Raw genomic sequence first — 27949 nt, forward strand, 5'->3', positions numbered from 1 at the left:
GCACATGTTATTTCTAGCATTCTTCTTTCCCTCTCCAGATGCACAAACTATATGGTGGATGCAATTGCTTTGAAACTCATCTGTAGTGTTTTTATTTAATTTTCTTCTTGGTACATGTTTTATTTCTAGGGTACAAAAATAAAGGAAGCCTATTGATGATGCTTCACTATTTTCTCCTATAATTAGCCAGTTTTCTAGGCTGTATTTTATCTGAGCCTGACCCAAATCCCATTGAAATCAGTGATGATCTTTTCAACGACCTCTGGGAAAGTTGGATTGGATCCATTGAAAGGAAATGCTAAAGTTCACAGGAAGTATCATAAAAAGTGTTACAGTGAGATAGTTTTGTTTCTTTCTTTGGCAGTGAAGCTTTTTAGGATCTTTTAAACATGGAAAGTAGTCAGGAAATTTCTCTCTGTACTCATCCTTGTTTTTTACTTAAGTTATACTGACTATCCATTTTCATTTAAATACTCATCAGATTTTTTTAAAATGTCTTAATTAGTTACATTAATTACCCCTGAATTAGGGCTCACATTACAGCCCTGGGTAGTTTGAGAATAGATGGTGGATGTAATAGAATACAGAAATTTAGTGCAAATTCCTTATACCTGGCCTTTTCTAAGTGTTATTTCATATCTTGCTCCTGTTGTCTTATATCTGACACCAGCTCAAATAGTTGTGTTACAATTCTTTTCTCTTTCCTTCAGAGTTATATATACAGTGAAGTCACTCTTAATCTCCTCTTTTCTTGAGAGTTCAGTCCTGCTGTATTTACTCTAACCCTTTAAAGGACAGTAACTCAAGTCTCTGACCCTTATATCATACCAGTTGCCCTCCATTGTATCTTCTTCATTGCTGTAATATACTTTCTTTCCAATAAGTGGACCAGAACTGTGCACAGCACTCTAAAAGAAGCCTCACTATTTCCCAAATAACGCCTTCTCTTTTATAACTGATACAAGAAATGAATTTCTAACTGACAGTACCATGACTTGTGACACCAGATTGTATAACCAGTTAGAAGAAACAAAAACAATTTCCACTTATTTATGAAAGGTAGATATATACTATATTATGATCAGTAATTGTTTTATTAATGAGAATGCCTATTCTAAGGCTAAGTAGTATCCGAAAGTCCACAACAGAAGGAATAAATAGTTCATTCATTATTTTAAAAATATATTATCACTTTAGATATAAACAGGTGGTTAGTAAAGTGTGATTGATTATCTTCATTTTTGTCCAGTCCTGCTCCCATTGACATCACATAGTAAAACGCCCTTTGACTATAGGGTCGTAAGATCAAACCTGTGGGTAACACTTGATAATAAGAGAAGATTAAATAAAACAAATTATTTTACAAGGTTTCATGCTTTTTAGTGCTGTTCTTGATGTTCCATTGTCATAGAAACCATTTTAGTATCTGTTATACTTCAAGGGCTAATCTGAGCCTGTGCAGTAGTCATCAAATATGCTTTCCAGTACTTCACTGAGCAGAGTACAATATTCATCATTGTGTTATGTGCTTTTGTTTAGATATAGACTAGCACAGAGAACTCCTGAGTTTTAATCTAGATCTTTACCAGCAAGATCATCCATCTTGTCACTTTGATTAGGCACAACATGACACTAAAAGCTTTGTTTTGTTTGGGAACAAAATCTTGATGTTGAGTACTAGGCTACTCCTACTTGTTAACTCCTAGACAGGTTCGAACAGGAGATGATTTTCCATGTTTTAGGTTTTTTTTATTTGGATAATTTAATGTTAATATGTTGTCTGTTATTGCAGTAAGAAATACAGCTTTATACTTTCCACAAAGATGTCTCTCAGTTGCTGGGGGAATGGGAAGACTGGATCAATGGTATCATTTAATGATTTAATGTATTGGTTTATCTGGATTAGTAAGAATTTTATGTTAAGAATATTCTAATAGTGACCCCAGTTACTGTGCAGTTTAATTTTCCATTGAGGCTTCTCATTTATCTTACAATTAAATTTCTTACACACTATAGTGCTTCCCCAGTGTTCTGAGAACATTCCTTATGAAACTATACTTGGACGTAACAACAAGTACCAAAAACAATTTCTCAGCTTCTAAACCCACTGAGTTTGACGTAGATCACTCTGAAGTGACGTAAGTAAAAGCACAGAGGAAAGCTAGCTGACTGAAGAGCTGTAGATAAAATTGAAAATATGGGGAAAAGAAATTATGTTAATAGCACTTTTATGAAAAAAGCAACTACCTATTTTGTTTCAATATTTTTATTACTTTATTGTGTCTTCCTTACTTGCATTTTTTTCCAGACATTCATGATCAGAACAACAAGAAACCTGTTATGGTCTACATCCACGGGGGATCTTACATGGAGGGTACTGGCAATATGATTGATGGGAGCATTCTAGCAAGCTATGGAAATGTCATCGTTGTAACCCTCAACTACAGGCTAGGGGTTTTAGGTAAGTGACTCATTTCTTAAACAGAAAAGTACTAAATGTGCATTGTCATAATTAGGTGGAGTTTCCATTTAACTAGCTAAACTAGCTAATTTGACAGAAATGTTTTATTGTTGAGTGCATCCATTGACCTATTGCAACTTCTTTTAAGAATATTTGGACCAATTTTGTGTTGTAAAAGAAAAAAATACTTGTGAGTGCATAGCTCCCATTTTAATCATATTACTTGCATTGATTTAATTTTGAACCCTTTTTGATATTTTGTGGAGATTTTGTTAACTGAACTATGTTGATTCTTCCCTTACTATAAAAAGCTGCCTTCACCTTCAACAAAAATTACTCTTGGAGGGAGATGGGCTATATTCTCATAAATCTAAAATGTCACCATAACTTCATTTTACTGCTCTTGGCTCAGTGACTTCACCAGTTCTGAGATGTATGTGTTTTCATAGAAAAGCTCCTCCATTTCACATATAAAGAAGAGGAGAAGTCAGCAAAAAGTATCACTTCTCAGAGTTCTAACACTGTGTTAAGGACATAAGGGGTGTTTAACTGTTGTTGTTGGTTTTTTTTTGTGTGTGTGCAGAAGTGGAGATTTTTATTATTTTATACTAATACAAAATATGTTCACTTTGTTGGAGCCGGTTGCAGCAAAAAAGGTCTATAATGTCAAGGAGTGATATATTTTTTCTTCATGAATATCACAGAATGATTTCTCCATACATCTGAGTTAATATGTCGAGTGAAGTTACTTTTGCTGCTCATAGGCAAGAGCAGCCTGCCCAATATGTTGGCATCATTTTTAAATGTTAGATTCAATAAAATGAGCTCCTTTGAGCTATGATATTAGTAAGCTACCTGAAATGTTCCTTTTTCTTCCTTCTGTTACTATGTTATGCTCCTAATGCAAGGACCATATTCCATTTTTTCAATGTAAAATTAAGACAAACGTTTACTCATGCCAGTAGTTTCCTTGATAAGGCCTAGAAAATCAATTTGAATGCAAACGGTGAAGAATATAGTCTATGAATTCATAATTTTTGCTAGAGTTTACATATCTTCCGCATTTGTGACCATATAAGGTAAGTCACAGTGATATTTCTAGGTGTGGTCTTACTGGGATCTTTACCATGTATATATTACTAGCCACTCAGCTTTGTGTATATATGTTTTTAGTGTAAAATGGAGGAAGTTCTTTCATTTGGTTCAACTGTTGTACTATTGATATGGTTAAGGTGGTTAGCAAATCAACAAACAACAAAAAACCTCCAGCTACTCAGAATAATGGAAATTTTTCCTCATACCCTTTCCCCCAATCTGTTGTTCAAATTTAAAATATGAAAGAATAGTTTCTTAACATCAGAAGCAGCATTAGAACTTAAAGTTATGATTTGTCAAAAAGGCTTTGGTGGACATATGCAATACAGTTGAGGGACATAAAAGCACAAAACCTAATTCAAGTATAAAGAATAGCAAGAAAATAAGTGCACAGGTGTGGAGATGCAACCCTCTTTTTAACTGCACATGTGTATATTAAACAGAGAGGATGCAAACCATGCACCTAATCCTAGGAATTATGGTAATAATTGAAGGAATTATGTATGTTGTCTGTTATTGCAGTAAGAAATACAGCTTTATACTTTCCACAAAGATGTCTCTCAGTTGCTGGGGGAATGGGAAGACTGGATCAATGGTATCATTTAATGATTTAATGTATTGGTTTATCTGGATTAGTAAGAATTTTATGTTAAGAATATTCTAATAGTGACCCCAGTTACTGTGCAGTTTAATTTTCTATTGAGGCTTCTCATTTATCTTACAATTAAATTTCTTACACACTATAGTGCTTCCCCAGTGTTCTGAGAACATTCCTTATGAAACTATACTTGGACGTAACAACAAGGAATTATGAATGATTGAAAAGTTCTCTTTGTAATGTTTTCCTTTGTTTCTTATATGTCAAATTACTCAAGGTTTAAGATGATTCTGAATATTTTAAAAAAATGTATCCCAGTCTGAGGAAATGGAAGAATCTGCCATATTTACCTCTATAAATCTTAACAATCTCCTGTTATCTGTATTTAGATGAAAGAGAGACGAGAGAAGGTGTTTTTACCTTGCCAGCTTGGTATACAAGTATGACAATCTAAAACAATATGAAGAATTTAAGGGGTTTGCAAAAAATAGAACTTTGTATTTTAGCTTGTTTCTCTACCTTAGTAAATATAAGCTTTGTGATGCTACAGATTTTATTTTTGGTTCCAAAAGGCCCATGTTTAAAAGTGCAAAAGGTCCATTCAGAATATGTATATAGCACTCAGATGCATTCAGAAGGCAAATAGGAGGAGGAAATGTTTCAAAACCAAATTGTTCCTCTTCCCTTCTGTCTTCTTGTGCCATTGTGTAATCTGACTATAGCCCGTGAGAGGACATTTTGCTTCTGTTAACATATTGGATAGAGAGCTGTTTGGAATGGAAGATGTTAGGCCCACTCCAGAGAATTCTGAAAGAGTATTGGATGGAGAAACAAAAAAGAGAAACTATTTCTTCAAATAAATGAGCTCATAGGAAATGTATGTTCAGTAACAAAACAAAGATAGAGTTAAACCAAAAAGAAAGAAATACCTAATAAGTGCCAACAACTTAAAAAGGAGATTTTAAGACTTTTTTTAAAATCTTAAAAGTGTTCAGGAAAACACTATGAATTCATTTGAATTGTTTTGAGGGAAGTGTTCCTGTTATATATAACAGATCTAGATGTTGGATGGCTCCAGATCTGGGAGGAGGATAGTATTTGGATCCAGAGTTTCAATTCAATTGCAGCTCAAATCATTTCATGTCTCTCCTCCCGCCCCTCCCCCCTTGTGTTTTAGTACTTTTTTAGGTTTGTCTGTATGGATTCATCCATAGCAGATGAATATTACAGGAATTTAATTTGTACTTCTTGTTGTTACTGCTAAGATTCTCACCCCATGATTTTTTTCTTTTAATCTGTATTATGCCATCAAATGCAAGAAAAAGAAAATACATATCAGTATGGATGATATGAATAATATACTGTAATATAACTCAGACATATCTCAGTCCATCAGAATGAATGGTCCTGGGGAAAAAAATCCATTGTAGAGATTACCTGTGTTTATGCATCTATGTATTTCAATCAAATCTCTTAATAAATTAAAGGAAAAGAAGACATATAGGAACTACATTATCTATCTGATTGTCTTTTCTCTAAAAATCTGCATACCAACAAAAGTCATAGAGATGTCTTTCTGTCTATCTATCTTAAATAATAGAGACTTTTGGTTTACTGCATTGTGATTTTCATTTACTTTGGTACTGCCTCACTGATGAATTCCTGCATGATAACCACAGCACTGAAATTTGACAAGAGTGGTTCATGAAATCTGTGGTTGCTCTGTCTCTTTTTTTAAAGGTCATAAACTGTGGAGAAGACCCTTATAACAGGAAACTTTATTACTGTATATGCATGATAGACTCCTAGGATTCCAGAAATATGGTTAAGAGAATGACTGAAGACACCATGCAGATGGGAAAGAATTGTGTCTTTCACAGACTTCAATCTGCACACCCACTTCAGTACAATTTCCCACCTTTTAAGCAAGTGAAATGGTAATTCTTTAAGTCTCATGTCGCCAGAAATCATCCATCGTGGATAAAATGCAAACTTCATTTGTATCACAAATTCAGTCGTTGGGTCACAGCAACCCATAAACCCTATGAAGACAGGGCTCCTCATTACTGCATTTGTGATACAAATATCCTTTTATTTTTCTCTGAGAAATTAAGAGTTAGGCTTAGCTCTGAGTGAGAATTATCTGTAGAAGCTCTGCCCCCATCTGAACAGCAGGAAAAAGTATGGCATAGGAGCCACAATTCCACCCTTCTGCCTCTTGCTCTCTGAGGAAAGCAGATTACTGCAGCCCGGGAAAGGTTGTAGCTTACTTCCTCTCTGTGTGTTCAGGTAGATCTACTGGCAGATTGCGGAGTGGAGCCAAGGTTCTGCCTACCCCTGTCATGCCCCCACTTGATCACAGTGCAGAGCAGTGGGAGTGCAAAGGCTGCACTTCTTAGGGTATTGAAAGCCACAGTGTGAACAGTCCTAATGGGGTTGTGCTGTGATTCGGAGGTCTTTACTCCTCTCTGAGGTCATATTTGGGCTATTCAAAATCTACCCCTAGTGGCGTACCCAGAAATAATGAAATAGAAAACAGTTTGGCTGTGGTCTAATCCTTTGCTTCAACTTAGATTAGAAGGAATATTGCCTTTATAAGAGTTTCAACTGAATCCAAATTTTGCAAACCATGTAGGATAATTGGGAATTCAATGTATCAGGAGAGTTAGGCAAAATGGAGCTCTGCAGGAGCTTAGCTTCAGCTCTGTTGCATTAGTGACGTGCTAGAAGTTCAGTAAATGTGGAAGTTTGGATATTAAGATTCAATACATCTGGACTTCCATGTATTAATTTTAGTTGATTCCTCCTATTTATAATATGAATGTTTTGCTTTAACAAGAAACAGGATTTCCCTTCCCTACCTACAAACTCTTTGGGTTCATGACTTGTTTTCAGTATTACATGGAGCAGATACAGACAGAACAGGGATTACTATTATTATTGCTTTATATTGGAATGACCTGAATTAGCATGTGGTGAATCATGTACATGGTAAGTCCTAGCCTTACTTGTGAAACAGTGGAAATAAGCCCCAGTGAATGTGAGTTCCAAAGAGAGGTAACATTAGCAAAAAGTTGAATTGTCTGAGCAATTTTTGTGCAATGTTAATTAGAGACCATTTATGCAATGGTTTCCTATGGCTGGAAACAAAAAGATTCAGCACCATCCACAAAAGACAATATACACTAATGTAAACTTAGTGTTTGTGTGAAGGACTGACTTGTAATTCTTGTGTTCTAGAAATATGACATGGGTGTCTGGAAACTAGCATATAATGAAATGCCTAATGCAATAAATAAGACATGCCCAGAGTTGGAAATAATTAATTCTATTTCACATTTCCAAAAGCTACTCAAAGTTTTATATTTCCTTCCCCAAGACAACCAAAACATGCACATTAGAGTAGCCTGCCTTTTTGCTACCTGATTTGTATTTTATTCTTCAGTTTTAAATGCTCTCTCCTTTAAGCAAACTTTCCTTTTACCAGGGTTAAAAAAACAGTATTCCATCATGGTCCTCCAATATTAATAGACAACAATAAATAAACCATGTTTGGGTCCTGCATGTTACTCAGCACTCTTACAGGTTGTTGAGTGTCCTCAGCTCTCAGTAAGTGCCCTGTTTCTAAGTTCAAGCCTCAGTCCACTGGAATGGTCAATATTATACCATATTTAGGAACTGATTGAATAAAAGAATATATGTAGCTTGTAAAATGTGGAAGTACAGTGTGTTAGACCATTCTGAGATTATATATAAAAGAATCAGGCCCTTAGAGAAGGACACTGATTATTTTGATAGATGAAGGGAAGCTCCCATCTATTGCCACTGACAAATTAGTAGGTTTCCTAAGAGAAAACTGGAATAAAATTCTACTATGCTATAAATAGTATGTTGTAGAAATTTGGGAACTAATTTTCCCCAAGTCATATATATACCCAAAGTGAAAACAAATTCAGATTTTAAAACCAAAATAATTATTGAATAGCTACATATAGGGAGCTTGTAACATGCCATTTCATGCACTCCTTTTACATAATGCTAGTTTATGAAGAAATGTTCTGGAAGTGATACTCTTTGTATGCTTTCAGAAAAATGCCCAAGTTAGCAATGCTCTAAAGGGGCTTGAATCTTCTTTTCAAAAATATTTTTTATTTCCAGTGACCAGCCAAAATGCACAACTTGGATTATATTCACTAAGAGGTTACACTTAAAATCTTTGTTACATCTAGAGCAGAGCAGATTCCTTTTTGCTGACAGGTTCATAGCAGTATCCTAGGGTGTGTTAGATTTACTTTTAAGATAATTTTCTTTTTTCATTTAACACATATAATTGTTATTCCTTTTGGGATTATTCCTTATGGGTTTCTCTAATTCAAGACTTGCATTTTTCTAAAGCTAATTACCCAGAGTTTTAAGTTTTAAGAATTTTCAAATTGAAGAGAGAGAGAGCGAGAGAGAGAGAGAGCGATAACAAGAATAGCAGAGGTTACATGCTTCTTTTAAAAGTGAATGTCGCTTTTTTGAAAAAAGCTGGGTTGCAGCACTGTCTACAGTTTGTCTTCAAAGGCCCAGATTGTGGCCTGATTTGCATGCCCACTTAATGCCATGTCTTCTCTACAGAGCCTATGTTGGCATAGTGCCTCCACCCCACCCACCCACCCAGTAGATGTCCAGCATAAAATGACAGAAGGAGTTCTGTTGGCATACTAATACCACCTCCCAAATGGCATTAGTAAGCTGACAGAAGTACTCTTCTGTCGGCTTAGCTGCATCTACACTGGAGGTTTGCTGGCATAACTATGTTGACTAAGAGGTGTGATTTTTTTTTTCAGACATGTAGGTGACACAAATACACCAGAAAAAACTTTGTAGTGTAGACCAGGTCTTGGGGTTTTAACAGGGAGGAAGGTCCTTTCCCTACACACTGTCATATGGCCTTCCTATATCTCCATTGGCGGTGTTAAGGGATAATGGGGCTGATTGTCACCTCCCTTCCCCCACTCTGGAAGTGGGCAGAGCTGAACTGGTACAGGGAACTGGGTAATGAACCACTACGGATATGGGCCAGTGATAGATTACCACCCTATGGGAGCAAGCAATGTGGTGGGACTGCACAGCTCCATGTTGCCCCTTCTAGAGGGCAGATTGTTTTAAGATAAATTATTTATTATGTGTATTGCCATAGTACCTAGAAGCCCTAATCATGGACCACGATCCCGTTCTGCTAGCACCGTACAATCACGGGAAAAAAAAGATGGTCCCTGGCTCAGGGCACTTACAATCTAAGTACAAGAGAAGAGACAGCAGGTGGATACAGACAGATGGAAGATTACAAGTAAACAATGAGATAATATTAGCATGATAAGCAAGTGATCTGTGTATATGAGCAGCCTAACGGTTGTGAAGTTTCATGTAGGCATCGCAGCAAAACAGAATTTTGAGGAGGGACTTGAAAGTGGTGCAGAGAGGGACACGAATGTGGTGAGTGTAGCGCTGCCTCATTTATATTCCTCAGCTCTAAACTGGAGGTCTCTGAACCTTTTGAATCCCTGGTCTGTCTTATGAGAGTGTCACTAATGATGTCAGTTAGTGCCAGTTGTCATGGTTATTTTATGACCTAAAGCAATACCACAAGTCTACTTCCAAATTCTAACTGAATCATTCTTACTGATGATGTAAATTTGTATTGATGATTCATGATATAACTGCCTTTAGCATTAGCTGGATGATATATGTTGTTCATTGAATTTTTAAATCATGTTTTCGTGTTTTGGTTACAGTATAGAAATGTAGAAATTAGAGATGTACAAAATTCTCTGAATTATCTTCTTACCTCTTTGGATGTCTGTGTTCTGTATCTTTGAAATGTCCTATTGCTTAACACTTGGCTTCATGATATTTGTTTTACTGAAAGGGCTGGACACTGTGGAATGTAGAGGCAGCATGAGCATGAGTTACTGGAGCAAAAGGTACTGAGCATACATTTGTAAGGTTTTTAATATCACAGGTATCCCTTTTACATAGTAAGTGTATGGTAGCAAAGTGATATATCTCTAGCAGCACATGCCATTGTACTCCATTTTCCTGTGGCTTAGCCCGTAGAGTATAAAACCATTTAAAGCTTTAATGCTCCTGAAAAGTTTCAAAAACATTCACATAACTGCTTGGTTGATTCTGAAAAGCTAATTATCAAACTTGGCACCGACCAAGAATTGTTGGCTGAAGGTCCCCATACCTGAGTGCAGCCAATTCTACTTTCTCCAGGCACAGTGGACTAGTCCAGCTACTCCTGCCAGTTAGAGTTAAAAACAAACAAACCCCCAAACACACTCCCAGAAGAGGAGTCTTTCAGAGACGTCTGTCAAATGAAGTGGAAAGTCTGGCATTAGAGTAAACAATAGACAAAGAATCTGGATTGTGGCAATTCAGTGTTGAATGGTAACTATGAGCTCCTTTATATATATCTCTGAACACACTAATTCTTGTCTTTAGCTCTCTTCACATTTTCTTTCTTTCCGTGCTGTATAAAGGATAATCTATTGCTATGCCTTCAGTGGGCTTTTGTAAGTAGCAAAACAGACCTAGTGTGTTTTTTATTATTTTTATATATTTACAATAATATATTTACAATAAATGTAATGTGCTATCATTTGGCTGCTTGTTAACCTAATTGCATCTCTAACCTACTCTTTATATATGGTAACATGGTAAAGTCTCCACAATTCCAACAATTTCTGAAGATCTGTAGTAACATCAAAATAAGTTCTGCTGTGTCTATATAAATTGCCTAAAACAGCATTCTGTTCTGAAAACTGTATATGGAAAAATGGTATCTTCTTCCTCAACATCTCTGCTGCCTGTGTGTATGCATAGTCATATATGCTTAGCATCTCTTTTTTTTTTTCTTTAATACTTTGAACTCTGTTAACACTAAAGCAGAGTAGAAATGGCTATAGAAGAGAGAGCAGGATTCTGGTCCTTCTCACATATCATGTCCTTAGATACAATTATATAAATCTATTGCAGGCAGTTAGGTACACAGGTATAACAATGGGGTTGTCTGGTTGTAACTGAAGGCAAAATTTGGCCTATACACTCTTTGTCACTCGTGGTGATACGTGAGAGGGAAAAGAACAGACATTAACATTCAGAGTTTGTGGGACAGGCAGTTAGGAAAAGCTTAACATCTTCATACTCATAAACTGAGCAAATAAGTCACTGTGCCACAATAAATATAGGTCCTCCTGATGTTATTTTTAGAGTCACTTTTCAGAGTTGAATCACGCTTTAAACTTCAACATCGGTTTGTTATTATTATTGTATTTGATTTTTAGTTCAGTAATTAGGACCTGCATATTCTTGCCATTTGTTAAAAATCCACAAGAAAAGATCAAATTTAGGGTCAAATTTTGTTTTTGTGTGAACTCTTGCTGTACCAATGGATGACGGTAGATGTGTATGAATAGTTAGAGCAAAGTCTGGCACTTATTGTTCAGTGACTGTATTGGACCCATTATGGGGTTTTGTATTAGTGTTACTGAATTCAGGAATTGACTTGATAGCAGAGAAAACTGGCTATAAACCAAAAAGAACTGTTTTACAGTCATCATGATAATCAGTAATAAAAGAATTGGAATAATGACAAAAAGCTTTTGAGCTTACCCTACTATAACTATAAAATAAGCTAACAAATTATTGGGGAAAGGACTTTAAAAGTTCAAGTAAGTAATATTTATTCTAACCTGTTTATCATGGCTAATACAGGATCTATAACACTGAAATAGATATAATACTTCTGCTATATAACCTTCCATTTCCTCTTTGCTGTTGGCAGATATATTTAAACCTGGAGTTATACTTATCCTTTTCACAATTACAGAATTTCAACATCAGTTCTAGGGGACAACAAACGGAGTTACTGATTACTCATGCTTCTGAGGACTTGGCCTACTCCAGCGTGTCTCTCAAAAATGTAATCTTGCAGAAAAGAAAGACTTTATAAATTATCAAGTTGTCAATTTCCCTTTCATGCTTATTTAAGCCTATGATGACCAGGAGGCAGTTATGCAGGAAATTTTGTGGCAGTCACTTAGAACTTACTGACAACAATGATATTTTTTTCTTCAAATTATGGTTTCTTTTTCTTGCTGATGAGAAATAACCTGATTAAAGTTTGCAATTTGGGGGTTTTACCAGAGATTGGCAAGCACACCAGAGTACAAGATATGGTGCATGCCATAAGGCATGTAAAGCTAATCTTGTGTTTGAAAATGACAGGTGACTTGCAGCAACATTCATGTAAGCACACTTCCAGCTACATTTTATAAAGGCTTACTGGCATCTATCAGTTCCTTATTAAGGGTTTATTGCGATCAGAAGCTGCTGCAGGGATGCTTGGGTTTTCACTTGACTGTGTCTTGTGGTGATGATGATGATGATAATAGTAAAGATGCCGTCTACAAAACCAGAGATTATATTCATATTTGGCAATTAAGGAGTTTTAATCTTCTCTGCAGGACTTCAGAAAGAGAAGGAGAAAAAGAGTAAACAAAAATATCGGAAATCTTTAGCTCTCGGGGATAGAAAAATTCTGTAATGCTGCTGTTCAAGTGGCATACAAGAAATCCTTGTTTTTGTGATCAGGATACCAGTATGCACTTTTTGGAAGAGTCAAGCCAGTCACTACAATGAGTTTGCGTGATTATTTCTGTTGATCTTCACATGTCAGATCTTCAGCTGCCATAATTCAACATGGCTCCATTAACTTCACTAAATCTTGCCCATAGTATCTCTTATTTACCTTCATTGTTCCTTTAATTTTTTTTGCATACATAAGCTTTTCTTGTCAGATTGGACCATAAGGAGAACTGAACTGAAATCTTAAATTTTAATTTGGCTTCACAACTGTCAAAGGAAGTGAAAGGCTTAAAAGTACTTTCCATGATAAAAGAGACAGAGGAAATATGAAAAGCCAGCTACTATTTCGGTACATTGTCTGTGGATGAATTTGAACTAAATATTTTTACAGGCTTTTGAAGTTTTTCGAGGTTTATTTTTCTTCCAGGAAGCACCAGGTTGAAATATGAGCCAGGAAAGAGAACCAAAGGCCAGTATTTAATTATATTGTTCGTAATGTTTTTGTTTGACCCAGAAGAAATATTATGGGTGAAATCCTGGTTTCACTAAAGTCAATGGAAAAGCAGCAAAGAGGCCTGTGGCACCTTATAGACTAACAGACGTATTGAAGCATGAGTTTTTGTGGGTGAATACCCACTTCATCGGATGCAACGAAAGCTCATGCTCCAATACATCTGTTAGTCTATAAGGTGCCACAGGACTTTTTGCTGCTTTTACAGATCTAGACTAACACGGCTACCCCTCTGATACTTAAAGTCAATGGGAGTTTTGTCATTGACTTCCATGGGGCCAAGATTTCAGTATGGGTTTAATGCCTTCTTATTTCAAGACGCCATCAGTATGATCATGATGTTGCTCTAACTAGTCTTTTCCAAGATTTAAATGTACAAACTATTTGAAGTATTATGACACCAAAAGAATTAATGGGGGCCTAAATGAACTAAATATGTCTAATGTGTCTATAAACTCTTCATTGTTTTCACACAAATTAAATGGTGCCATGTGTAGTAGTAGTTGTTTTATTGTTTTATGGTAGTGCCTGAAAGACCCAGGCCCATTATGCTAGGCATTGTACAAACATCAGACAAAAAGATGGTCTTTTGCTGAAGCTTTTGAGTCTTTCAGTTTTAGGTGTGACAATGAGATTTTTGCTTTGTTAGCTCCTACAGCTTGTCTAGGATGGCTGGAGATATTGAGTAAATTGAGGCTCTTCCTGATGAGAGATGTAAATGGATTCTTCAGTTGATATCGACAGGTAAACATTAGCAACTGAGACAAGTCATCAATTTTCATCTCTTCATTTGTGCTTCCTAATAGAAAATGACAACTTCCTTCTAGGGATTTATTACTGCTAGGTATCCTGCAGTAGTGGTGGTTTGTTAAGAGCTTAGATTGATTGGGAGAATGCCTATTAATGAAAGATATCATAAGATTACAGTAACGAAAGGTATGCAGGCTTAGCACATATGGGTGTTACAGCGCAAAATAGCAAAAACAGTTGTTACAGAGCTCCGTAAACTCAGTTGTTTTCCATTTCCCAAGCCTTCTGTGACTTGTAATATTTAGTTTGTCTAAAACTAAATACTCTCTTGGGGATATGAGCAAATCTATGCAAAAGATAGTAAGAAATTGTATAGCCGTTAAAAAACCTGTGAGCAGATGGGACACAGGTTTTTTTGTTTGTTTGCTTTTTTTCCCGCTCACAGGTTCATTGTTGAGTTACACATAAAATGAGGTTTAGAACATTAAAGATAAAGATAGCAGCGTCTTAGAAATTGCATGTGTGACATTGCACGCCATATGATTTTATGAAAATATGCTAATGAATGTGAATATAATGTAACTGAAATATGCTGCAGGCAAAAGGTCTCTTGTAAGGTATCATTACAAAGCTTATAATCTACTGGGTCTAGTCATCCTATTTTTATAAAAGTATCATTCTTGTATCTGAAATTAGAAATATGAACAATAACTCTGAGGGTCTATTGTAATTATGCAAAGTGTGGGCCATTAATGATGGTTTGGAATCTTGATGGCTCCTATCAACCAGGACAACTGGTTGTAAATGGCTCTGTTTACTTGCAAGCCTTCCTCTGAGTCAGGCAGGGAAGAATTAAGGCTTGGGGTCTCACAAGACATGTGACTATGTCAGCTGGTACTGGAATCAATATTAAACCTGTTGCTTTTCCATTTAGAAGGAGGGATGGGGACCCAGCGAGACAAAAGATTCCCATCTTGTGCCAAAGCTATAAAAGGGGGTGGAACAGAACAAAGGAGGTTCCAGTCATGAGAAATGCACTAGTTACCACCTGAGCTGGAGCTAACAAGAACCGTGCTGGGGACAGTTGGGCCCAGACTAGGAAGTAATCTAGTCTATGAAAGAAGATTATTGGAACATCTCTGGGGGTGAGATTTCATCTGTAATCAGTTTCTTAATGTATTAGGCGTAGACTAGCATGTTCTGTTTTATTTTGCTTGGTAATTTACTTTGTTCTTTCTGTTATTACTTGGAACCACTTAAATACTACTTTTTTATACTTACTAAAAATCACTTTTGCTTATTAATTAACCCAGAGTAAGTAATTAATACCTGGTGGAGTAAACAGCTGTGCACGTCTCTCTATCAGTGTTATAGAGGGTGGACAATTTATGGGTTTCTCCTGTATAAGCTTTATACAGAGTAAAACAGATTTATTTGGAGTTTGAATCCCATTGGGAGCTGGGTGTCTGGGTGTTAGAGACAGGAACATTTGCTAAGACATTTTCAATTAAGGCTGCAGCTTTGAGGCATGTGGTTCAGACCCTGGGTCTGTGTTGGAGCAGACTAGTGTGTCTGGCTCAACGAGGCAGGGTTCTCAAGGCCCAAACTTGCAGAGAAAATGGGCTCAGAGGTAGTCTTAGCAGATCAGATGACAGTCCCAAAGGGGTTTCTGTGATCAAACCCATCCACAGAATGTTTCAACAAAATGCTGCACAGGCTTGTCATTTTTTTGCTGCAATTGTTAACAAACTTTGATTAGCATATTTGCTTTTAGTAAGGCATATGACTGTGTGGTTCATAATGTATCATAAATGTGCAATTTTATTTGATTCATATTTGTTTTTCCTGTGTAGTAGATATATTTTTTAATTTAAAACAGAGAACACTCTTACTTATGTCTGGAAATCATCCCACTGCATTTCAATGAAAACTGGGCACTTAACTCCCTTAGGCTCCTGTGAAAATCAGAACCACAACTGATTGGCTGAGTCATAGTTCCAGTGACTGTATGATTTCAAGTACAATGGAAAAGTCTAAACTAATAATAAACAGTGGAATTTCACCATATAGACAAGCAGAGGACCAGACCCACAGCCCATGACAGATTTCGGGAGTACTGAAGCTAGCTGGCCATAACATAAAAAGTGTGGTCTGGTGCATTCACTGGAGAATTTCTTGACCTAGCAAGAAAGCATAGCTGATAGGAACCATTTGAAACTTATGTTCCTGTTGAAATCTCCTTTTAAGAAAAAATTCAACAAGAGAGCCTCCCTCCTCTGATACAGATGACTCTGTTATTACTGAGCTTTAAGAGATTTATCTCTAAGGATTCATCATAAATCATTAAGCAAGAGTTAAAATATCTGTATCAGTTTCCCTTTGCCAAAGAAAGTAGTACACCATTTTCATTTGTTTCTCAAAAAGAAGAACTATTTGTTCTGTTCAAAAGGTAATAGACAAACAGCACTATTTAAACACTGAACTATCATCAGGCACTTGGATAGGTTTTGTAAAGTACATAGGGCTAGATTGTGAATTCAGTGTGCTCTGAGTAAGGGGAAGTGTGTAGCTGCTGTGCTTCAAGAGCAGAGAACAAAGTGTGATTCAGAGTCACCAAATTCAATTCTCCCCTTCCTCTGGGTAGGGAGTAAGTTACTGTGTGGGTGGGTGAGTGGAGCCTTCACCTTTCAATGCTACTCTGGCTGGAAGTTGGGAGGGTGGCATTATAGAATGATAGATTCATAGAACTGGAAGGGACTTCAAGAGATCATCTAGTCCAGTCCTCTGAACTCAAGGCAGGACTAAGTATTATCTAGACCATCTCTGACAGATGTTTGTCTAACCTACTCTTAAAAATATCCAATGACGGAGACTCCACAACCTCCCTAGGCAATTTATTACAGTGCTTAACCACCCTGACAGTTAGGAAGTTTTTTCCTAATGTCCAACCTAAACCTCACTTGCTGCAATTTAAACCCATTGATTCGTATCTTATCCTCAGAGGTTAAGAAAAACATTTTTTCTTCCTCTTCCTTGTAACAACCTTTTACACACTTGAAAACTGTTATCATGTCCCCTCTTAGTCTTCTCTTTTCCAGACTAAACAAACCCAAGTTTTTCAATCTTCCCTCATAGGTCATGTTTTCTAGTCATTTAATCATTTTTGTTGTTCTTCTCTGGACTCTCTCCAGTTCATCCACATCCTTCCTGAAATGTGGTGCCCAGAACTGGATACAATATTCCAGATGAGGCCTAATCAGCGCAGAGTAGAGCAGAAGAATTACATCTTCTGTCTTGCTTACAACACTTATGCGAATACATCCCTGAAGGATGTTTTGCATTTTTTGCAAAAACGTTGCATTGTTGGCTCGTATTTAGCTTGTGGTACTCTATGACCCCCCAGATCTCTTTTCCTCAGTACTTGTTCCTAGGCAGTCATTTCCCATTTTGTATGTGTGCAACTGATCGTTCCTTCCAAAATGGAGTACTTTCCATTTGTCCTTATTGAATTTCGTCCTATTTACTTCAGACCATTTCTCCAGTTTGTCCAGAACATTTTGAATTTTCATCCTATCCTCCTCCAGAGGCCCTCCCTCTTTTCATTCCTCCCCATCCACTTGCTCAGAGTAGGAGAGTAGACCCTAATCTCTCCAGTGCAGCCACAGTACCTCTACACTTGTGCTGAGAAGTACGTATCAGGACTGGCTCATGACAATCAGTTCCAACCTCAGAGCAAACTGTCAGGAAGCAGGGTAGAGACCACAAACTGGGGGTATGTTCTATAATTAGATTTCACCAACCCAGTAAAAAGTGTGACCTCCTAAAACACTGTAACAGTCTTTCCACGGAGTCAAAGACAATGTCCTTGGGCATTCCAGTCTATCTTGACACCCAGACAAACTGGACTTAGGTAGATTGTTGTTGTACACCAAAGGTCACAAAATATTCATGTTATAGCATGTGATAAAGAATTATAAATGAGAATAATGCATGCTGCAACTTACAAACATTTCATAAAATCTAAACACATGATTATAAGTCCAATATCCATCTTAACCACATGAACACAGAGGTAAAACAGACACAATTTGTCAGTTTCTAAAGCCTTGGTAAGAGGCAGGGCTGGCTTTATGAGCCGCGGGGCCTGATTTGAATACCAGGCGGCGGTCCGGGGCTTCGGCAGCAGTCAAAGAGCCAGACTCAACAGATAACAGAGGTCAGAGCATTCTTTCAAACTTTAAAAATATGGTCTTCATTAAAAAAAAACAAAAACAAAAGAAAACCTCCTCCATCCATCCATTGAGAAAATAATTCTGATATCATAAGTCAGGGGTCAGCAACCTTTCAGAAATGGTGTGCCAAGTCTTCATTTATTCACTCTACTTTAAGGTTTTGCATGCCAGTAATATATTTTAACATTTTTAGAAGGTCTCTTTCTATATGTCTATAATATATAAATAAACTGTTGTTATATGTAAACTAAATAAGGTTTTTAAAATGTTTAAGAAGCTTCATTTAAAATTCATTAAAATTCAGAGCCCCCTGGACCAGTGGCCAGGACCCAGGCAGTGTGAGTGCCACTGAAAATCAGCTTGCGTGCCGCCTTCGGCACCCATGCCATAGATTGCCTACCCCTGTCATAGGTGAGGGATTTAAAGACAGCAGAATTATTTTCTTACAGCTTTCATTGAGTAGGATAGAAGACAATTTAAGACATCTGAATATGGATAAACCCTGATTTAAAGGGGAAAAGAAACAGAGAGAGAGAGAGAGAATGCATAATCTTCCTTGTTTATAGTGGTTACTTGATGCAGAGTACATCTCCCAGGCATTTCCAGTGGAATCATCCCCTGGCTGACAGGATTCTGAAGCAGAAGATCACTTCACTTCCTTTCTACCTGCTGGAGAACCATTCATGCCAGGATTCTGTCCTTAATATAATTATATCATTCATTATGGAATCTTAGAACTTGTTCCTGGGCAATAGAACAAGGAGTCTACAAATCTTTAGGACATATATGCCTAACATTCAGGATGAAATTCTGGCACCATTACAGTCAATGAGAGTTTTGCCATTGACTCAAGTGGGGCAAGGATTTCACTCTTAAATTCCTTTCCACCAAAAAGCACCAGTTCTGTACTACAGTTTTTTTCTTGATTCATCTCTTCATACAATACAAAAGACCTATGACACAGATGTCTTCTGGTTTAATAACTTGGAATTCTAAGTTTACACAGGTAATAGCTGTAGTAGGCTCCCAATTTTATTGTCTTCTACCTCTGAGCCTTTTTTGTTAATCATACCCTGTAATTCAGACAAAGAAATACTTCAGTCTTGGTTTTATGTTATCTTACCTTAAAGTCTGTCAGTGCTTTCACAGAGATGGTAACAAATATGAAAACTATCCTAAAGACTCTTATACCTGGGAACAATTGTCATGTCATCTCAAGAGAGAAGTTTTACATCCACAGACTGAAAAGGACAAGTCATCCCAAAGGACGGGTCTCACTCACGTAGTCCCATTTCAACTCACTGATATCAAACAATTGATTTTGAACAAAGTGCCTTTCAAACACCCACAGTGTACATCAGATTGATAGTCTCTTCGTACAAGAATCTGAACTGACAGGTTAGAGAGAGAGAATGTGAAGGGAATCTGCTTTAGGAATAGTAATGAATCACTATTCATTGGGTGGCATTGAGTATAGATAAGAGATCCCACACAGAACAGAAGGCGGGTTTGATCAGAGGATTTTTGAGCATTCTCATCAATTCATCATATATTGACATGATCATATTAGCATTCCTCTCATTTAGGAAGCAACTTTGCAGTCACCATATTTTGTTACAATTGGACAACTGTGCCATTGTTGCCTATATAAACAAACAAGCAAGCAGAAAGAGAGAAGCTTCTGAGAGAGTCCTTGACGTATTCTATTGATTAGCGGGATGTATCATCAGTAAAACAATCCAATTTAAACAAGCTGTTTCAGCAGGGAGTTGTTATGCTCAAGAGTACAGTTATATGATTTAGAAACCAGTCAGCACTCTGGTAGTCAAGTTGGGGCTTTCACAAGTGGATATTTTCACTTCTAAGGAAAATTGCAAAATTGGCTTGTGCCATAGCCATATTCAGACCACAATGTGTACTGCGTTTTGTATTTTAAGCAACTAAGAACATAAGAGCAGCCACACTGGGTCAGATCAATGGAGCATCTAGCCCAGTATCCTGTCTTCTGACTGTGGCCAATGCCACATACCCCAGAGGGAATGAACAGAACAGGTAATCATTAAGTGATTCATCATCTGCTGCCAATTTCAAGCTTCTGGCAAACAGAGGCTAGGGACACCATCCCTGTCCATCCGAGCTAATAGCCGATGGACATATCTTCCATGAACTTATCAAGTTCTTTTTTGGAACCCTGTTATTGTCTTGGCCTTCACAACATCCTCTGGCAAAGAGTTCCATGAGTTGACTGTGTATAGTGTGAAGAAATACTTCCTTTTGTATGTTTTAAACCTGCTGCATACTGATTTCACTTGGTCACCCTAGTTCTTGTGTTATGAGAAGTAAATAGAAGTTCCTTGTTTACTTTCTCCACACCAGTCATGATTTTATAGATCTCTTATCATATTCCATCAAAAGTCGTCTCTTTTCCAAGCTGAAAAGTCCCAGTCTTATTAATCTTCCTCATATGGAAGTTGTTCCATACCCTAATTATTTTTGTTGTCCTTTTCTGTTCCTTTTACAATTCCAATATGTCATTTTTGAGATGGGGTAACCAGATCTGCATGCAGTATTCAAGATGTGGCATACCATGGATTAATATAGAGGCAATATGATATTTTCTGTCTTATTATCTGCCCCTTTCCTAATTATTCCAGATGTTCTGTGATTTTTCATTGATACACCCCAGCAACAGACTAATACAAAATATATAAATGAACAATGACAAAGTAACCTTAAGAGCCTCATCTAGGCTGGAGATTTTACCATGCTTTGGATGACCCTAGTGTCAAACAGCACTTAATTAAGCTGTCAATACTTAAATTCTCTTTAAGAATGCAATACATAAATGATAATCTGGTTAGATATTTTGTAAATGTTAGGAGTTTTGTTGCTTGAATCCAGAATGGAGTAGGTGCCTTTATAGGTCACTAAATGATAGGAGCTATATTCCCTCCTGTTGTCTTTTTTTTCTTTTCTCCCCTAGAGCTTTTATACTACGGTTCCTTATGACTTAGTTTTAGGGAGTGCTATTAATATCCCATGGAAGCATTTGTTGATGAATGCACTATGATGCAGTGATAAAGGTTGTTTGATTTTTCTTGCCCGCTCACTGTCTTCTCTGTGCAACTGCCAGAATAGCTCAGATACTCCTGAGCTTTGTCTTAGAAGCCTTCCGTTGATGGAATTATTTTTTTATATATTTGATGGACAATGTGGTACTATATGCTGTTGATAACTGAGTTGTTTATTGAATGTTTGTAAAGAACTTTAACATCAGCATGGGAAAAGTGTTTTGGGAGGGTAAAATATGTTTTTATGTACTAGGCTTTATTAAGAAATTCTATTATTATTTATATAGCACTATAAACATGCAAGGCAAGCAAGCAAGCAAGAACCCATGCCCCAAATACCTTACAAGGTAAGTAAATGACTAATCTCACATGGCTATTGTTTTGTCCATAACATTCTGTGCTCAATTAATAAAATAAGGGATCGCTTGGATGAAGCTTTAGTTGCCTTACTTTTAGGATATTTTCTTTTTTAAACCAAATATTCAAGATTTTATTCAACCCAGCTACTGAAAGATATGTAACTTCAGATTATCTTCCCAATCAGAATTTTGACAGCTCAGAAGGAGACATTTCTGAATTACTCTGACTAGATTAGAGATATCACACTCTCTGTAGTGGCTCATGACCGTGCGTGCCTACCTCGGGGCAGACTGATAAAAGCAGGGCACCCCACACCCCAACTGGTGGTATGTTTTATCATTAGATGTTACCATGCCAGTAACAAATGTGACCTCCAAAAGCACTACAATAGTCTTATAATGGAGTCACAGAAAGTCTCTTTGAACATTCCAGTCTATCTTGCCACCAGGCAAGCCAGGCTCTGTGATAAATGGTCACTTACACTGTAAATCACAAAATATTCAGGTTACACTCAGTTCCAAGAGACAACTCACTCACCTAAGTCTATTTGCATCCCAAATCTCACACCAGAGACAACACTGATAACCAATTCTATGGTAAACTAACCAACTAACTAACTAAAGGTTTATTTGCTAAGAAGAAGTAATTAGAGTTATTGAGAGGTTAAGGCAGATAAAATAGATGAAAAGGTGAGTCACAGTCTATCATTTCAAAAAGCAGCAGAGATGTAGTAAACGGCCAGTTTCCCAAAAGTCTTTTAAGGCTACCCAGAGTAACACTGGGAACCTCCTTCTTCTCACTGGGTTATTCTGCCTTGTTAGAATCCAAACAGTCCAGATATGAAGAATTTTTCCTTGTGCCCATATTTATAGCTTCTAACAGAAACCAAGCTAGCAGGATGAGTCCTTTCTTTCATGATAAGAAGAGAGGAATGCACATAGACACTTTGTCCTCACACACAATAACCATTTGCTTTCCATGCGCAGGAATTAGCCCTTTCCTGTTAAAGTTCTTCATTTGCATTACACAAGGCTTCTTTCTCATTTGATAGGTTACTTAGTTACATACAATGCAAATGTTTGTTATTACAAGATAACAGGGTACAGATCATGTTTCTCAAACTGGGGTGGCCGCTTGTTTGAGTAAGTCCCTCAACCCGCGCCACTTCCAGCAGCTCCCATTGGCCTGGAGCAGCGAACCGAGGCCAGTGGGAGCCACAGTTGGCTGGACCTGTGGATGGGGCAGGTAAACAAACCGGCCCAGCCCACCAGGGGCTTTCCCTACACAAGCGGTGACCCCAGTTTGAGAACACTGGTACAGATAAATGAAAACAACGCATGCAACATTCCACTAGTTCTTCATGGAGTTTAAACATTAAACACATTCTTTTACATTTTTAACACCTATTTTGAACACACAGGTGAGCTGGTCTGGCTTCCAGCTGTGAGTTTGTCAGTTCTTAGCTGATGCCTGTGGCTTTGGCCAAAGCTGACATTTGGCTTACCAGCGTCAGAAGGGACATTCCTACTTTTCAGACCAGAAAGGACTGCAGGATGAGAAGGCTCTAGGTATCTGAGATAAGGGTCTGCAATGTCTACAAGATATCTGACAGATTCAGGTCCACTGGGAGGTTCACTTGAAGAAATGCGTATCAATGCTGGTTTGGTGGAATTAGTCAATAGAGAATAATTTGCAGGTAAAATTTACCTGTTAGCTTTTTGTGTACATTTGTGAAACTGCAGTATTAAGATTTACCCCCAAGAAACCCAGAGCATTCAGGATTTGTAAAGCTATTACACATGTACCTCTGCATTTTTTTAAAAATGATTGACAAATGTTATACCACACAGGAGAACTATAAATATGCCTTTGGATTGTTTTTAATCAAATGACCAAACAATCACTGCTCAATGAGTGTAGTATATCACTCCATGTACTATGAAATTGATTGCTTATGTGTAAGACTACGATTTTGTCATGGAGAATGTGGAAGTCATGGAATCTGTGACTTCCAAAGACCTCCGTGACTTCAGCCCCTGCAGCTGGGAGCTGCAGAGTCCTGCCACCTCCTGCAGCGGCAGGGAGCTGTAAGGTACCCCTGCCACCTAAGGCAGTGGGTCCCCAAACTCCCAACTGCCATGAGCAGCGGGGGTTCCCCACAGCTCCCAGACGCCACAGGTAGGGGGTGTACCCCACAGCTCCCGGCTGATGCAGGGACAGGAAGATCCCTGCAGCTCCTCGCCAACCATGACAGCAGGGGCACCCCTGCAGCTACCTGGCCACTGCAGAGGGGCAGGGGGACCCCTGAAGCTCCTGGCTGCCATGGGGTGGCAGGGATTCCCTTGCAACTCCCCACCATGGCGACAGCAGGGGGACCCCCATAGCTCTCTGCTGCCAGAGATGGGCAGGGGGAACCCCACAGCCCCCGGTTGCCATGGAGACAGGAGGACCCACCCCATCAGCTCCACACTGCGGTGGTTCAGGGAGACCCCTCGCAGATCCCCACCACTGGGGAGGGGGAAGAGGTACCCTGCAGCTCCCCTCTGCTGAGGGTAGGCAAGAGGACCCTGGAACTCTTGGGCCCAGAGCTCCCAGCCACCTGCAGCTGCCCAGTCCCTTCCTATTTTATCATGGATATTTTTTAGTAAAAGGGACAGGTCACGGGCTTCTGTGAATTTTTCTTTATTGCCCATGACCTGTCCACGACTTTACTAAAAATATCCATGACAAAATATTAGCCAAACTTATGTGTAACATTATTTATTCAATATTAGTTCATACAGAGATTTAAACCATGTTGCAGATAGCATATAAACAGACAAATTTGAGGGGGCTGGACATAGTTATGTCAGCATAATGAACATTATATGTAATTATATCATATCTTGAAAAGCCTAGGGGTGGCGCCAAAAAGAGGAAGACATAATGTAGCAAGCATAGTCATCAGTCGGGACAAATCAAGGTGGGGGGGGCAAGATTGAAGGGGGCAATTATCCCCCCTTTGCCCCATAGCAAATGACACCGTTGCATGTGAGGGCAAAGTTAGTTATATTCTCCATTCAATTTGTCAGCCCAGTTGAAGGAGATGCATTATGGTTTCCTTTCAAAGGGTCTCATGTTCCAGGATTTATGGAAGTTTATGAGCTGCTTATAATTATAGAATTATATTTATTTTACACACAGATATGCTGAAAAATCATCCTTAACAGCGAGTTAGAAACTTGAAAGGAAATTTAATAGAAAAGAACATGTAATGTTTACCACATACCTAGACAAACAGATCCATTCATTATGAATGTATTAGGCACTCACAACTATCTGTCTTGAGTGGAAACACCATACTTTACAGAAATTATAGAACGAGTCAATGTATAATTTCTTAGTAAACACTCTATTTGCTAGTAAATAGTCCCCTCACTACATCTGGAAATTACACAATTATTACTTTTAGATAAACACTAATAAATCTTCTTTTGGTCCTTGCAAGCCTTGTAACTGTTAATGCTGCTGGAGCAGGACAGATATAGCTAGGCAGAATGCATCTGCTAGGTCCATCAGATTTAATAAATCCAAACATTCTGTCCATTTTAATTTACTGGAATGATTGCTGACAAAGGAAACAGAGTGAAAGACCTGCACTGAAAAGGTTAATGACTAACTGGTGTTAAGTGCCCTCCTGTATTTCTCTGGCGCTCTATCTTTTTTATCTATTCATTGACTGATAAAGCCTACTCACTGGAAATTATAATATTACACAAGTCCTTAATGTTGACTAAAAAGGCAATGAAGTCAGACATAGTTTCTAACATCATCTGTTACAAGAAAATTCTTGTAGAGGGAAATATCTCCAGGACACTCACGCTTTCCCTTGGCTGATGATAGGATATTCTTGATTAAATAACACTTTAAATATTGAGACATCTGGTGTTCTTATTTAAGATAACATTTTGTTACAACTGTACATTAAAGAATAGTTTCAAAAGCTGTAATGCTCATATCTGGAGCTTACCAAGTGTTCCAAAGGAGTGGATTGATGAAACACTTTTGAATGTTCTTTAGTGAAAGTTCTTTTAGAGGAAAATTAATAATCCACCTCTTTCAGTGGTAAGAGTCTTTGGGATTCTTCATAAAAACATGCCTATAGATTTTTGTTTTATTTTGACAGTCTATAATAGTTTTCCATTTTCTATTACAATAAGGCTCAATTGTAACCAATATTTTTAAAAAGTGAGAAGGTGCATTTTTCTCATGAATTTTGTCTGCATAACTCAAGCCCAAAGGAAATGATTTATGACTTTATGACTTTGAAAGTAGAGTGTTTGTTCTTTGAGTACAATATTATTTCCTGAAAAAGAATTGTATGGAAGGAAAATATGTGTTGGGTTAGACTGATATTTTCTTATTTCACTCTTTGTAAGGCGCAGTTCAGAATCAAAATTCCTTCTCTGGTTCCCCATTTGCTCCTAATCTGATAACTACCCTGTGACCAGCAGCAGTGTATGGGTAGGATTTTCAAAAACATTCAGCACTGGCTTCCATTTCAGCTTCCAGAAATGGTGTTTGGTTTTTTTCCGTGTGTGTGTGTGTGTGTGTGTGTGTGACTGATGTACAATTACAGCTCACTGTTTTTATTTTAGTTCATTTTATGCCAGCCTGTACTACCATGGGAATTCACTATTAAGTAATTATTATGAATTTTAATACCTAATTATTCGTCATTTTTCTTTATTCAAAAGTGTATTCAGAATTGCTATTATCATAAGGCTGAATTTGTTTCTTTATTTTAAAATATTTTGCTTTTTCATTTAATGGCTAGCCCATATCTTTATGCTTGTCATAAAGTATGCATATATGTGTATATCTGTATTTTATATTAAATTTCCCTCTAATGGCCGTAAGCCTTCAGAGAGATCCATGTGGGCAATACATGGATTATGGTAATATATTGTTCCATTTGACGTCAATGGGAATCTGCATGGGCACAAAGGTCTGCCTACCTATATCTGTTTGCAAGACCAGGGCATATAGGTGTTCATATATATAGTATTGATTTTATATGATGTCTTTGCTTCTTTTATTCAGTTACATTCTGTATGATGCTCATTATTTTCTAAAGGTGAGTAGACTAAGTGTGATGTCTCTCAAAAGCTGAACACTCCAATATGACCAAATCATAAAGACAGATCTTTGCAAGAATGCCAGGACATCATTAGAACACTATGAAATTGATTCTTTAGACTTGTACATTTTTGTTTTGTATTTCATTTGAGTTTGGAAGGCTGTCTCACCACAAAGAAGCTTTTACTGTCTTAAGCCGCTAGAATGCTTTCTAAACTCTAAAACTCTGCTTAGTACTTTCTGTTGACCCTGTTACATGATATGATAACCTTTGATATGTGGTCATAAAAATGTCATATTTCCTTAGAGATGAGTGCTTTTTTGTATTTTTCTTATTTACACACTGTACCTTTTGTTTCTCCTGGTGAGCTAGGAATCAAATCCACATATTTTAGTCAGAGGCTGATTCTTTTTTGTATACATGAGCATTGGCCATTTCTTGAATAGTGCCAGAGGATATGAGGGTTGAATTTTACCTTTGACCTGGCTTCAAGGGTCTGAATCATCTCTTGAAGCATGCTGTGTATTTTGCACATGAAATGCCTGGACAGAGTTTTACATTCAAGTGGTTGACTGGCAAAACAAAATCAAAATGAAAAGAAAGCAAAACTGAATTTCTGGAGTGGATAAAATACCCAGAAGGCAGGTGAAAGAGAAGGCAGATGTGAGCAGATCAGAGAGAGGCTACTCTCTTGATGAATGCAGGCTGTATTTGGCCATGAGGCTTCAAACTAATGAAACTCCATCCATAACAGTAGTTATTAAATGTTTATAATTATTGCTGAATTATGTAAAACGTCAGTGGCCTTGCATGCAGCAGCACCTTATTTTGATTTAGGACAGCTTGGATGAACACTGTAGACATGAATGGCGATTCTTCAAGGCTGATCATTTGTAGATGAAGGTACCCTGATATTCAGGTAGCACTGAGAGGACTGCGAAGTTGCATAAAAATACATTGGACCTGTGATTGACAGACTAGACTATTGAGAAAACAACCTGACCTCAGAAGCCTGACTCAGTAGGAGATTTTCATTATCAGAATAAATATACAAACTGTATTTGTTTTCAGTGCAGCAGTTTTAAAAGGGAAGACAGTGAAGCTGACAGGTTACA

At 37.5% G+C, this 27949-nt stretch overlaps 1 protein-coding gene across 3 annotated transcripts in view; it reads left to right on the top strand.

The window, feature by feature from the left end:
• NLGN4X (neuroligin 4 X-linked) overlaps nt 1-27949 on the top strand; it is a 284777-nt gene that overhangs the window by 169513 nt on the left and 87315 nt on the right. For all 3 annotated transcript variants that reach the window (XM_050963584.1, XM_050963574.1, XM_050963594.1), the window contains one exon: nt 2309-2461. In XM_050963584.1, coding sequence (XP_050819541.1) covers nt 2309-2461 — 153 coding nt within the window. The remainder of the gene's footprint in view (nt 1-2308; nt 2462-27949) is intronic.

Source organism: Gopherus flavomarginatus, chromosome 1 (genome assembly GCF_025201925.1).
Source record: "Gopherus flavomarginatus isolate rGopFla2 chromosome 1, rGopFla2.mat.asm, whole genome shotgun sequence".
Lineage (NCBI taxonomy): Eukaryota > Metazoa > Chordata > Testudines > Testudinidae > Gopherus > Gopherus flavomarginatus.